General features: G+C 38.1%; 2 protein-coding genes across 3 annotated transcripts in view; both read right to left on the bottom strand.

The window, feature by feature from the left end:
• Positions 1–16: 16 nt before the first annotated feature.
• On the bottom strand, positions 17–4120 carry LOC108234017 (eisosome protein 1). Its single transcript, XM_025005196.2, has 9 exons — positions 3503–4120; positions 3276–3398; positions 2585–2644; positions 2038–2153; positions 1894–1955; positions 1435–1613; positions 1248–1301; positions 1082–1143; positions 17–986 (listed from the first exon to the last, which is right to left on the bottom strand). Exons 1-9 carry the CDS (start codon positions 4118–4120, stop codon positions 920–922), a joined length of 1341 nt encoding a protein of 446 aa, XP_024860964.1. The 3' UTR covers positions 17–919.
• A 2022-nt stretch (positions 4121–6142) lies between these two features.
• pde10a (phosphodiesterase 10A) overlaps positions 6143–13315 on the bottom strand; it is a 60976-nt gene continuing 53803 nt past the window's right edge. Inside the window, exons 18-22 of one of the 2 annotated variants that reach the window (XM_017412808.3) lie at positions 12165–12337; positions 11927–12038; positions 11625–11705; positions 10697–10785; positions 6143–9532 (exon numbers count right to left, since the gene is read on the bottom strand). In XM_017412808.3, the coding sequence (XP_017268297.1) occupies positions 9433–9532; positions 10697–10785; positions 11625–11705; positions 11927–12038; positions 12165–12337 (555 nt within the window). In that variant the 3' untranslated portion in view covers positions 6143–9432. The remainder of the gene's footprint in view (positions 9533–10696; positions 10786–11624; positions 11706–11926; positions 12039–12164; positions 12338–13315) is intronic. The other variant, XM_017412809.3, reaches the window with a different exon arrangement.

Genomic DNA, 13315 nt, shown 5'->3' with positions numbered 1-13315 from the left:
TGTGTTTATGTAAAGTTGCGTGGGACAGTGACAGGCCGACTGTGTGGGAACTAGCTGCACATGAGTTATTTTTACTTCACATAATTTCAGAAGCAAATGTCTTTTTAACTCCACTCTGAATCTGTCAGATACATTACTACTGAAATTGAATGCTGTTAGTTTGTTAGTAAAATAAGAGTAAGCAAGTTTATTAGCTCACATGTTCAAGTTTACTGGAAATTTTCAATAAAATGTGAATAAATAAACACAATGTACAGTCAGACAACACAAATTACTATTCATTCTTTGTGGTTTCAGAAAAGGCTGAAAAATGTGACCTTTGATGGAGCAATATTTATCAGTGTTTTTTTACAAGACGTTACTCTAAACTGTACGTGTTGTTTTTTGTGGAGTAAAGAGAGATTTAACAAAATAAAACTGGGGGGATTTTTGGACAATAATGGCAGCTTCTTGGAAAATGGATTCCCAAGATTCTTATATCCCATCATAAGATCGGGCTGACTGTCTGGTTGCAACTGAAAAGAACCTCAGCGATGACAATAAATATCAAATTAAAGCTCCCTCAAAAGGATCTCAAACAAAGTTTATCTGTTTTGTGCACTGATCCAGTCGGAGTTCAGACTTTAAGAAAGATTCTGTGAAATGATCTGAAGCTACCAAAGTTAGCTGGTTTTTCCACTGTCAATGTTTATTAGCTTTGTTCAGTAAAAAATAAAAACAAGAAAGGGTTAATTAGCTTGAGACTGGTTATATGATCTTAAACAATAAAAGTAGAAATTATATTTTTTGCTGCATGTGAATGGATGGATCATTTAATCACATAAATTAAGTTGCTTACTTCTTGTTAAAGATACAAACCTTATTTAATTTTCTAACATTTTTTTCTACAGTTTTATTATTTTACACATACTGTTTGACTTTAAGACTCGTTGGATGGCTTGCCATTATCTGTTTGGGGATCAGTGTCTATTTCACTCCATAACATCCTGTGTTGAAACACACACACACACACACAAAACACATGGTCACAAACGAGTAATGTGTCCCACAGACAGAGCGGTGTGTGTGATACAACACATACCGCCTTATGGCCTTGCTTGCCTTCTCTCTGTTCAGCACCATATTGATGTTGTCCTGCAGATCCTTCAAATAAAGCTCGAAATTTCAAACATGGCAACTTAAACGTCCCAGAGCAGAGCACGTGTTAGAAATATGAATTTTGTGAGTAAACTGTAAAACTCTCTTGCCTTGTTAATGGTTCTTAGGCGGTCATTTGAGGCTATTAGCTTAATTCTTTCAGTCTGGAAACATGCAAAAAAGAGAAAAACATGTAAATACATTTTTATACATTTAAATGAGTCATCAGGTAAACTTCCTGATGCAAATGTCAGGTTGTGCTCTTCATAAGCTGTGTGGCATTTAATATTTTAGCACCTCCACATCTTTGACTCGTCTTTCAGTGGCGGCAGTTGTAACAGCGGACACCAGCTTTTCCCGAATCTCCTCCTCCAACTCTCGGATCTCCTTCCACGCGTTCAGCACCTGAAGCCTCTTGAACTGGACGGGGTTGTCAGCGGCGGTCTCACTGTCCTGAAGTTCAGACAAAGATGCAGCTGCTCAAGCGCAGGGGAGAAAAACGAACATCAATGCAAAGCAGGGAAAAAGAACAGATCAGTGCTCGTACACACATACCACTGAGTCAAAGATGGCACAAAACCCTCTTTATATCTGTTTGCACGACAAAGGGAAATAAATATCTGTTCAGTGTGACCTCCATTAACATTTAGTGTTTAAGGCCAGCTCACTACTTGCTCTGCAGGACACTAAAATACGGCAAACATTTAAATGTGGTTTACTATCGATCAGGCATGCAAATGGTGACACGAGACTCACTCTTTATGATACTGCCCTCCAGGTCCTTTATGGCTGGAGTGTTTTGTAACTCATTTTGGAGTCTAATTTTAGAAAATAATGGGGTTAAACTAGCTAAAATGTATAAAACGGGCATATTTTTTGTTCAATAAATCAATGCAGTACCTTTTATTCTCCTCCAGAGCTCTTCGAGCCTCTTGCTCCAGCCTGCAAACCTCTTTTACAGCATCGCCCAGCTCCATTTCACTTCCTGTCATACCTTTGACTACATCTGTCAGCAACTGAAACACACAAAAAAAAACCTACAAAAACTCAAAACTGCTTGCTTTTATAGAAGACAGTTAAGAAAAATATTTATTTTTTAACTAACTTTGGGTTCATCTTTACTAGTTAACTACATTACTTTTGTTTTTGAATCTCACAAATAGATCATGTTTCACAATTTTTCTAAATCCCGGGTAGTTATTCTTAATTAAAATCAGGTTTAGTTGTTTTACATGTTACAAAATCAGATTTTCATTTAAAGGAAACGGTTTGTTACAGTACATGAGCTTGATAAATGATCACAACAAACATGAACCTATTATATTTTACATGCTGTGAATTAGCTAATAAATGGGAACCTTTGACAGAAAAACTCAACACTATAAGTCACAAAAATGTCTCAGTTTCTTTATTATTATTTATAAAATTTAAGGATAAATTACTTTACCATGTCGTGTTGTGAGGACTGGGAATCCATCAAGTGATTCACGTATAAATCATATTCTGTCTGGAAGAAAGAAAACTTATTTCACTCAATATTTACTGGTAATGTTTTTGTATAGTAAAGTAAACTCAGCAGAAATTACCATTTAATTCTGAATCTCCTCATTTTAATTAACAAAGGGAGTTACTATAGAACATGGACAAAAACAATATTTTCAGGTACTACCTTCAGAATAAAAATACATTTACATATTTATTTATTCTAGCTATAGTTGTACATGAAAGATAATCCAAGTATTTGTTGTTCTACAATATTAAAGAATCAACCTATCCGTTTACTGCAACGAATGTTTGCAAAGCAACAATCATTTAAATTCAGATCTGCAGAAGTGAAAAATGCTCAACCAGCTGTGCAACGCAAACTTCTGCATCTGTGAAGCTGTTTCACTGAACACATGAGCAGTGGTGTCAGGTAGAGAGAGAGAGAGAGAAAAAACCCTGCATGACACGATACATTCGAGTAAGCGGTGATGGAACCGTTGCTTTCTGAAGTCCTGCTCCCCGACGCATGAAGACCAGGTTCCGGTGGTTGCTCTACTTACTACACCAGAGACCTGGTCTCTCTCGGCTCAAATACATCTATCTGACGGCACATGCTAAAAATGTGCTACTGGGTACAGAGGAAATGGAAAAACCTTGATTTCCCTCAGGATGCGTCCAAATACTGGCGAGCCTTCACATACATCATCAAAGACGTCACTGAACACTGCAAGGCGGTCTCTGCTGGGCCGGTTCTGTTCAGATAGCTTCTTCAACTCCTGTGCATGACAGTAACACACAGTCTGTGATACATATTTATTATTATTAAATTACAAAAATCAGTGTCCCAAGGTCACGTTGTAAGTGGCCTTCTTTTTGTTACCTCTTGCAGTTTCCTCTCATGCACTTCAGCAGCATGTCTTCCAGCACAGATGTCCTGTTCGGCTGTGACTTCTTCATCAGACAGCTTCATCTCTTCATTATTCAGACCTTTATGGTCCGAACGGCTCAAGGCAAATTGTTTGTTCCCCTCAGGATAAAATGAAAAGTCAGATTCTTTCTGAGAACAGCCTGTTAGCTGGTTTGACAAAGAATTAGAATCAGTTTTAGCTGGAGCTGTATTGTCTCTTGTGCCTGCATGTGATGAATAATCTTTGTCCTGATCTTGTGCTGACCTCGAGATCTCAGACTCTACAAAAGCAGAGCCAGAAGTGATCTTGGAGGGAGACGCTTTTATTTCTCTTTTCTTGACACTGGCCAGCGTCTTTGTCTGTCTCCTCCTGAGCGCCAGGGAGTTTGGATTTTCTTCTTGGCTCTGGGACGCGCTCCAGAGAAAGTCCTTCATCTCTGTGGGAGGCTGACTCCGGTTCAGGCTGCGGGGCCCCAGATGGCCTGAGGAGTAAGTCAGAATATCAGCCTTCTGAGCCGCTTCAGCAGCCAGCAGCAATCTGTGGACATCACTCCCAAAGCTGTGCTGCTTCTGCTTATGGCTGCTAGACATGACTGTGAGGTAAAAAAATAAAAATAAAGCAAAGCTGGTCAAAGACACAGAAGTGATAACATCTGATGTAATGACATTTACTTCTAGAGTTTAAAGTGTTACCATTAAAATAACTACTATCAGAAACTTGGGTAAATATTCTTACTTAATATAAGTATCTTGGTTTAATCTAAATAACAATTAGTAGTAAAACGTCAATGTAGTTTTAAGGTTGTAATTACCATTACAAACAATCAAACAAACAACATAACATCCGGGTTAGTTCTTGCAGAAACCAATGAAAAGCTTGGATTTGGGGAAGCTCCTAGCAACCAGGAAATGGGTTGAGACCAATATGGCGGCCACACTGTCAGACTTTTAAACAAATTTTACATAAATGACAGTATGCTGCGATATGCCAACAACAACAACAAAAGAAAAGACAACACAAAATCATAAATAAAACCCTCACCCGTTAGCTGGCTGTGCTTTAAAAGGAATTACGAACGAAAAACAAACTTTCTTTGCGGCGTCGTTTGCGCTAAGTGTATGTGGTTGCTATGGAGACAGAACCGCGTAGCGGTTGTGTTGCGTTCAGCGTTTTAGAAATAATCGTACCGACGAGCTTTCAGGGATTAAACTATGTAATTACCCCAGGTGGCAAAACAACAACTAAAGTTTTTGTCTAAAGATTAAGCTCTAATACAAATACTCCTGATATATTGCACTTTGTATGTAGATAAATCTGTGTTTTATAAACAATACCAGTCATTGCAATTAATGGCAAACAGGTGAGAACGTTTCAGCAGCTCATAGATCGAACTCACACAAAATGCACCACGAACGGGCAAAAGTAAGAATAAAATGGCAGCAAATACAAGTAGTTCCCAAACTTTTTGGCTTCTGAACCCCAAAATATCAAGACTTGCAACCCCAAATATCCTGGTTGAAGTACACAAACATGACTGTTGAAGTAAATAAATAAGATATAATGCTGATATCTTGTCTCATATACTTATATATATATATATATATGGCCAATGTTTTTTTATGATGTGGATGGAAGCAAAAGTCCCATTTTTAAAATGCTTTCCTATTTGCATATATGTTTCCTGCAGATTGCCACAGTTTAATAATTAACCAGCAAATTGTGTACGCTTTATAGAGTAGTTACTTGGGAAATTTACTGTAAATATTTTGCATATTTTTAACCACTTTTAGTTGGTTATTTTTAAAACTTATTTCTGTGCAAGAAAGGCACACTGTCCTTATGATAGCCTAAAGTCAGAAAAGAAAGGGAGGAAGAAAAAAGGAAAGAAAAGTGCCTCAGGGCTGGAGTGACCAGAATAGGAAAGCACCCAGATGGCAAAGATGAACATGAGGAAACAGAGTACTGAATGTACCACACAGTCTGAATTTCTTTTGCATTCTTATATGAGCTGAAGCAATTATGACTTAAAAAAATAAAATGAAGAGTGCTTAAAACAGCCTATTAAAAGAAATTTAAAACATACTATTGCCAGAAACAGATCTAAGAGTCATTTTCAGCTGTTTTGAAGAGAGATGAACCTGTAAATATGAACAGTAATCTCATAAACATTAGTTAATTGTGATAAAGTGAGCCGTTCCAGGATGGTTTACCCTTTAATTTTTGACATTCTAGTCAAAAACAATAATAATACATCCGAGATTGCTCATGCCACTTAACTAAAAATGTCTGAAAGGCTCAAAAAGATGAAAAAATATTTCTGCATGTCATGTTAAATTAAAAGGAGGTAAAACAGTTTCATGTATTACTAATGTTGGCTAAAATCTACAGTCATGTTGTGGATTTTTAAGATTTTAAAACAGCTTATTTAAATGCATAGTGCATGAGCTAAAATGGAGTCTTCAGGGATTTGATCAACAAAAATCAGAGCGATGAGGTGCTCAAAAAAATGTAGGAAACATAAAAATAATAAGATTGACAATTATCAATCAAAACAAAAGGAATTAAGTTGCAAAATAACACACAAAGTAAAGAATAATTTGGCACAGAGACACTTTTTCTTTTACATATGTATTTAATAAAAGTCATTTGGGCTACGGCTCTTACATTTACAGTTGAGACATTCCTCAGTTATTCTGGGTAACAGTAACATGTCTAGACTGTTTAATTTATCTTAATGTTTACTTTGTACAAAACAAAAAAGGCAAACATTATTCTTCTTTGTATAAAAAATATAAGTTAATTTAAATTTAACTTTAATTAAGAAAATAACGATAGTAATAATACCAATAATATTATTAATGATAATAATAATAATGATAAAGTTCATAAGCTAAAACATAGTGCAGACAATGGGATATAACTGGTGCTGGAAACAAGAAGGGACAGTGCAGTGACTTTACCATGTTATCAGGTGGGACTGGAGTGAAAAATGGAAAAAAGGCTTTCTTTCTCTCTCACACACACACTCTCTTTCTCACACACACAGATACACATCCACAGAGTAAGAATGTGCACGACTGCCATTCCGTTTAGCACCATCAGAGCATACATCTCAGTCTGTACAAGCTAAGTCCTAGATTGTACACACTACACACCTATATATGCAAAGTTATACAGAAACTTCAGGTAAGGTGCATGCTAATTGTTGCTCTTAGTTGAAGCTTACTGGAAGCAAATCTAAAACGTAAGACAGAGCACACATGGATGAAACTGATGGTGCACAAACCCACACACCAACTCCCAAAATCTGCATCCAAAAATAAAAAAATAAAACATTCATCAAAAATGTACATTCATGACACTCACAGTACCAGCCGTACAAAATAAACAGACTTGAAATATCAGTCTTAGAGGGATATTGTCCACTGGAAAGGACAGATGAAGACAAAATAATTTGTCTTTTGGAAGATCTTGGAAACCCGTCGGAGAGAGTCCAAATGTATCTCCTAGTATGAGTTTGACAAAAGCGTGCACGAAGGAGGAGGATTTCTCTCTTTCTATCACTGAAACATCTGTCACACACTTGCAAAAACTAAAACAACACTCTTGAGTTGCAATCCCAGAGATAGACATGGTTTAAATCAACTTAAAAGGCTTAAAATTATGGGATAGTGAGCCATGTCATTGTTCACTGTTGACCTAAAGTGACAGTTCAGATCTTATGAAGTGAGTAGGATTCTGTAGAAACGTAATGAGCAGTTTGTGTCTTACCTGTTGTTGAAAATCCTCTGTCAGAATCAAAGGGCTGCTGTTTTAAAACAGCTCTAATCTCAAAAATGTCATAGTGGTTCATGCAAAATCTATTTTATAAACCTTTACACCACCATTCGTTTTGCATTACACAATTACAGATTTGGATACATTTGTTGGCACTCTTACAACTTGTTGAAATAATGGTCTATTTTTTGTGAAAAAGATAATCAGTTAAAATCAATTGTCTTGACCTTCATTGCTATCACAGGTGCCTTCAAGCCTTTCATCAGCCATTGAGTCTATTTAAAGGGAACAAACCTGCCACTGGGTAGTTTGGTATGGTGTGCACCACACTGAATGTGGAGCAGAGAAAGGTAAGAGCTGTCTGAGGAGCTCAGAAAGAAGATTATAGATCTCCATGTTAAAGGTAAAGGTTACACGACCATCTCCAAGCAGCGTTATGTTCCTCTGACCACAGCTGTCAATATCATTGGCAGCTGTGTGTATAAGGTTCATGGGAGTGGAGCCAACCTCCCAGGATGTGGTCATAAGAGGAAATGCAACCCCAGGTTGCTCAAACAGAAAAAGAGCCGAGGCAACCATTCAAAACCATTCAAGCTAAGCTCCAAGGTCAAGGTTGGTTGTTTTCTGATCACATCATCCGTCACATTTTGAGTCATGATGGGCTCCATGGAAAAGGACCCAGGAGGCTCCACTGCTGACAGAAAAACCTAAAAAAGCAGACTGGACTTTCCAGAATGCATGTTGACAAGCCCCAAAGATTCTGGGACTGATGAGACAAAACTGAAACTTTTTTTGCTCCAGTTGTGTTTTCCTGATTATTGCAGAGGAGTACCAACAAATTTACCCACATATGTATTTAGGCAGACATATTGTATTCCTGCTGGAACTGCTCCAGGCTGCACAGAGAGTGCCACAGCTAGCTGCTGCTGCAGCAATTTGCACTTGCAACTACCCATAAAAATCTATGTAACTAACTGACAGCGATGTAAAGGTTTGTGTTGACATGAACTGCTATAACTTTGATCTTGGCTCAGCTCAGATTAGCTGTTAGCTTGTCAGTCTGGTCAGAAATAAACACTATTTCTTCAAACTAAAAAACTATTTACAACAGAACCCCACTTCATAATATCTAAACTATTGCTTTAAGTGACTTTAATCTTGCTTACCTACTTTAAAAATAGACACTGCACACATATAAGCTGCTAGTTCTTCTCAACACCACTGTTTATCTACTTTGTTGTGTGAGATAATTCATGATGCTGGAAAATAAGTGGAAATGAAGTGGTATGCAGTCTTGGATTTAAAATGAAAACATCCTGTTGAGCAGAAACATGTTGATGCAGCAGGTTTCTGAATGTTGAGGGGCGCGGGAGGCGCTGCAGGATCCACCTCAGACGTCCAACGATCTGACTTTCCTGTGACGTGTTCACAAGCGTCGACATTTACTCCTCTCCTCACAGTTCATCTATGTTTCCAGGGGATTCCTGCAATCTCCACATAGAATAGGCTGTATGTATTTCTTCAAGTACTCAAAGAATATTTGCTAAAAATAATATTAATAATAATTAAAAAACATTCTAAAGTCCACCTTTTCAATAAGGTGTCACTATACGATAAATCTGCTCTACACATTCCTTCCGTCTCTGGGAATACCTTTCTGAAACAGTGCGTGTCCGACAAACTCAAAACAAAAGGCAAACAGTACCACTGCAAAAGAGCCTGAACTGAAATAAATTCACATATCTGTTAAAGGTTCAGAGTAAGGCCTCTGCAAATACAAGACCATAAAGAAAAACAAAAATCATAAAACATAACAGTCAAAACAAAAGAAGTGACATGACACAAGGTCATTCTACCAAATAAACTCCCAAGCTGAGAGGACGCAGGGCGATGGGCCGAAGACCCCCCCACAGAATATCTGTCAGTCTCTGGGATCGGTGAAACCGTCAGTGTTAACACCTCCGTCACCCAATGAGGTAACTGTGTGTTTTCAAAGTCAAGTCTCTTTGAGCGAATCAGACTCCTGCTGACACAGGAAGCGCTGCGTCCCTCCCGCTGTCAAAGTCCCAGGTGCGTGGCAGGATTCAGTTTGGATTTCTTTGCTGGGCCGCAGCCCCTTTGGTAGTCAGTTATCCACCTTGACAGGGACTGAATCACTCGGCCGGATGGGGATGATATCCTCCTCCTCCCCCCGCGCAATATGCTCCCAATGACTCAGGTTCTCCCTGCAAACACAAGGTAAAAAAATCTACTAGGCACCAATTAAAATTCTATTAAAGGCCTACAATTCTTTAAAAGAAGACACATTACCTGCTGCCTTTCATGTTGAGTTTTAGACTAAAAAATTTCATGTAAAAAAATGATGACATTGTAGCCATTTTGATCAAACCTTGAAAATATTTTGCTACCAGTTAACATTTAATTTATGCTCAAAGTATGAGTTGTGAATGATTCTCAGCTACTGAAAAATTGCCTAACTTATAGCCATTTTTGTTTTGACTCATATTGATTAGCTGTGGTGGCCATCTTGAATTGGGTTGACTCCAAAATTCCATCAGTTGTAGACGTGCATCCAATGATTACTTTCTGAAGGTTTCATAAAAATGTATCCAGTGATTCACAAGATATTTTGCTAACAAACAGACAGGCCTTAATGAGGATACATTAGAATAGGGTTAGATTTATTAAAAATAACCAAATGCATATTTCTCTGGTCATTCAGCAACGTTTTAATTCATTATTCAGAGTTGGTGGCCTCTCTCCAGCTCTTTAATCCAGTCTGACATACGAGTGCAGAAAGTGCTGCCCTTGACTGCCGTGTGATTCAATTAGCCGGCCTGATGCAGTCTCCACCTCTTTAGCAGATCCCAGGACGAGCTGCAGGGCTCCGCGGGGTCTCGGCCCGCTGCCCGCCCAGAGCCGGGTGCTGACGTACAGCTGGGCTCGCTTTGTTTGCATTCCCCGCAGATCAAGGATACAGTTTACAAAGCGGCAGCAGGGCGAGCAAATGTGCAACACGACCCTGTTTGAAAACCAGTAATAAACTGTAAATACTAAGTGTCTCACACGCTAAAATGAAGATTACACATAAAGTTATTCTAAAGGTTTAAGTGGGCAACATGCAATCCTTCAAGGAATGGTAGACCTTTAATTATATATATGTAGTCAGTGGATCAGTTGGAATATAAACGTATATTCCTAATCACCTCTAGCTGCTGGTCAGATGATTATTGATCCATCAGATGTAAAATCATAAAGACAACACTGTGTGATGAAGTTTGAACTGTTGCTTCTGGCATTTTATTTAAACAGATGAGTTCTCTTTGATTACGGAATTTTCTTTTGAAAAATCTTTTCTTTTAATTAAAAATAATTTTAAATAAACTTACTTGCAAGCTTTTAAAAGAGAGCTAGATGGAGGGAAAAGTTCTGATAAAGTCGAGAAGCATGGAATTGCAACAGAGTTGTAGAAGCCCACCTTTAAAAACAGAAACAAAACAAACTTGTTAGGTTTGATCACAAATCAAGTTTTAGGTTACTTTGTTGAGACATGATCACACATTTGCATCTTTCTGCAGTTTGCACCATGAATTAGAGAAAAGATAAACTGGAGGACAGAATAAAGTAAACATCAAATAAAACAAAACAAAAGAATAAAACCGAGTAAAAACTGTAAAATGGCATTAGAGCGTTTGAAACTTAGCAGCAACTGAGGAGCTTAAATTCTGAAAAAGTACCTACATTATGTAAACAAGATGTAAATAATATAAAAAGGTGACATTTTACAAATATCTTTAGTTTGCTTCTTAAAGCGGTAGTTCAGCTCTTTTGAAGTTGTGATCTGTTTTATAAATCAATACACTGATGTGATTTTATTTTGTATTACATGGTTAGATCTGCAGGAATATTATAATATTTCTGCTGGAAGAGTCCCAGGCTTCACGGGACCAGCTACAGTTAGCTTCTCAGTCCAGTCAGTATTAAACTTTATTTCTTTAAACTGAAGCTGCTCAAAGAGCTATCTACAACAGGTGGGATATTAACTGTTCATAAGCTTTCCACAAATCCAAAATTCAAAAGATATGAACTATAGTTTTAGTACCTAATCCTCCACCTGACTACCTTCTACCTTTAGCAGTTTAAAGAACAACCTCTTTATTAAAACCCAAATTGAACATAATCTGTAAGCGTTTTTCTCAAACAAGGTTTTTTTTTTGTTCTTTCTCAGTTTAATCCTCTGTTCACAAACTAATGTCCCATCAGAAAGTGTGTGCAGTAAGACATTTAGAGATGCATAAGTAAATGCTCTGCTCTTACTTGGCCTTGAGGAACCTCATCCTTCTTGTCTCGGTCCATCATAGGGATTGGCTGAATTCCGATTTTCTTCATCTCATCCCCCTGTGGAGCAACAACAACAACAACAAAAACCAGATACCTTTTGATTTTCACATATTGTGGTGAACCTCCTGACCACCTGACATCACCTTTTTGGGCCAGTCAAGCTGTAAAACATGCAAAGTTGCACATACATTTACTGTAAAGGCAGGAATAGAGGCCTGACTGTTACACCGGAGGGATGATCATGACTCTGTTTAAGCTTGAACAGTATCCCACTGTACCTCAGCCCAGAACTCGGCGTAGATGTCGTTAGCTATGAGTCGTGTGACTTGCCACCGCTTGGTAACAGAACACAGGTCACATGCTGTCATCATCAGACCAATCACACGGTCCCTAGAGGGGAGCAGAGCCTTGTTAGATCCATGCAGAGAAAACCAAAAGCTTTGTTTTATGTGCGTCACTCCTGTGTGTTGCTGTGAGGCCCGACCTGTGCACCAGTGGGGTTTTTCGTGGCCTGACCTGTGCGAGAGGTTGTTGAAGTCCAGCACGCCCGCCGTCAGAAGCTCTGTCAGCTGCTGGTGGTTGTTGAAGTACAGGGCGAGGTCGGTGGCGATGATGGCCTTCCGGATGATCTCCAGCACCTGCTCGTACTCGCTGGAATTCAGGTTGGAGAAAATATTGTGCCCTTCCAGCTATGAAAAACAAAGAGATCAATAAAAAAGCAAAAGCTCCACTTATGAGGCGTTCAGCTCAGCTAGACTGGAACAGGTTGAAGTCGTTGGGCATCAGCCTCAACCAGCAAATCCTGGATATTACTGAAGATAATAAATATAAATATCCTATCCACTGATGTGTAAATAACAATGTTTATGAGTTTTTCTTAAAAATGACATTTTTATTAGAAGTATCCACTTTCTTTAACAGTGTAAAGTAAAAAATTAATATCACAAGGAAAACTACTTAAGTACAATTTATATTTCACTAACGTAAAGCAACTATAAGATTTAAAACTATTTTTGTAACATTTCTATGATAATAAAAGGCTTTAAAAGCATCATTAGAAGGAATGCATCTTGCCCACAGATGTTTAAACTGAGAACATTTTATGTTGAGTAAAAACAGAGTTTTAGCCATTTTGGTTAAATCTTAAAATATATATTTATGGGCAATCTAGTGCAATAACACAAGATGTCATACTCAGAATGTGTATTTTGAATATCACATCAAGTTTTAGCTCAGTATCTGTAAAACTGACTGAGTTTGATCCATAATTTGTGTTTGATAATGTTGACTAGCTGCAGTGGCCATGCTGATAATCAAATCTTTGATTATCTTCTTACATCAGAACCTGGAAGCAGATTGGGTAAATTTTAATGCAAGCTAACACCTCGACCTTGAAGCTGACGAGTTAAAAGTGGCAGAACTTGTCAAACAGAAAAATTGGAGCAGCTTGAACAAAGATGGGCTGACGGCTGCATCTTCGAGCTGCACAACTGAAGCTCTTGTATTTAATTTCTGGGCGTCAAATCTGGGCCAAAATACCAACATGAGAAGGTGGATCAGTCTATAAATCACCTCATCTTTTACACCATGTTTGTCTACATTATTTATCTGTGGAGAGCAAAACACCAGGAGGTATTGTAGGAGCCGAAGAAGCTGGGGGGTGTGGT

The sequence above is a fragment of the Kryptolebias marmoratus genome, linkage group LG22 (genome assembly GCF_001649575.2).
Source record: "Kryptolebias marmoratus isolate JLee-2015 linkage group LG22, ASM164957v2, whole genome shotgun sequence".
NCBI lineage: Eukaryota > Metazoa > Chordata > Actinopteri > Cyprinodontiformes > Rivulidae > Kryptolebias > Kryptolebias marmoratus.
Note: the sequence above shows the minus strand (reverse complement) of the source record. Positions and strands in the feature narration are given on the sequence as shown.

What these genes read in the sequence shown, in the direction of transcription:
- LOC108234017 (XM_025005196.2), bottom strand. Translation starts at nt 4,120, where the DNA reads ATGTCTAGCAGCCATAAGCAGAAGCAGCACAGCTTTGGGAGTGATGTC. An exon ending in GCCTAAGAACCATTAACAAG is followed by an intron (nt 1,144 to 1,247) that starts GCAAGAGAGTTT and finishes CTTTATTTGAAG; the next exon opens with GATCTGCAGGACAACATCAA. An exon ending in GCAAGCAAGGCCATAAGGCG is followed by an intron (nt 987 to 1,081) that starts GTATGTGTTGTA and finishes GTTTCAACACAG; the next exon opens with GATGTTATGGAGTGAAATAG.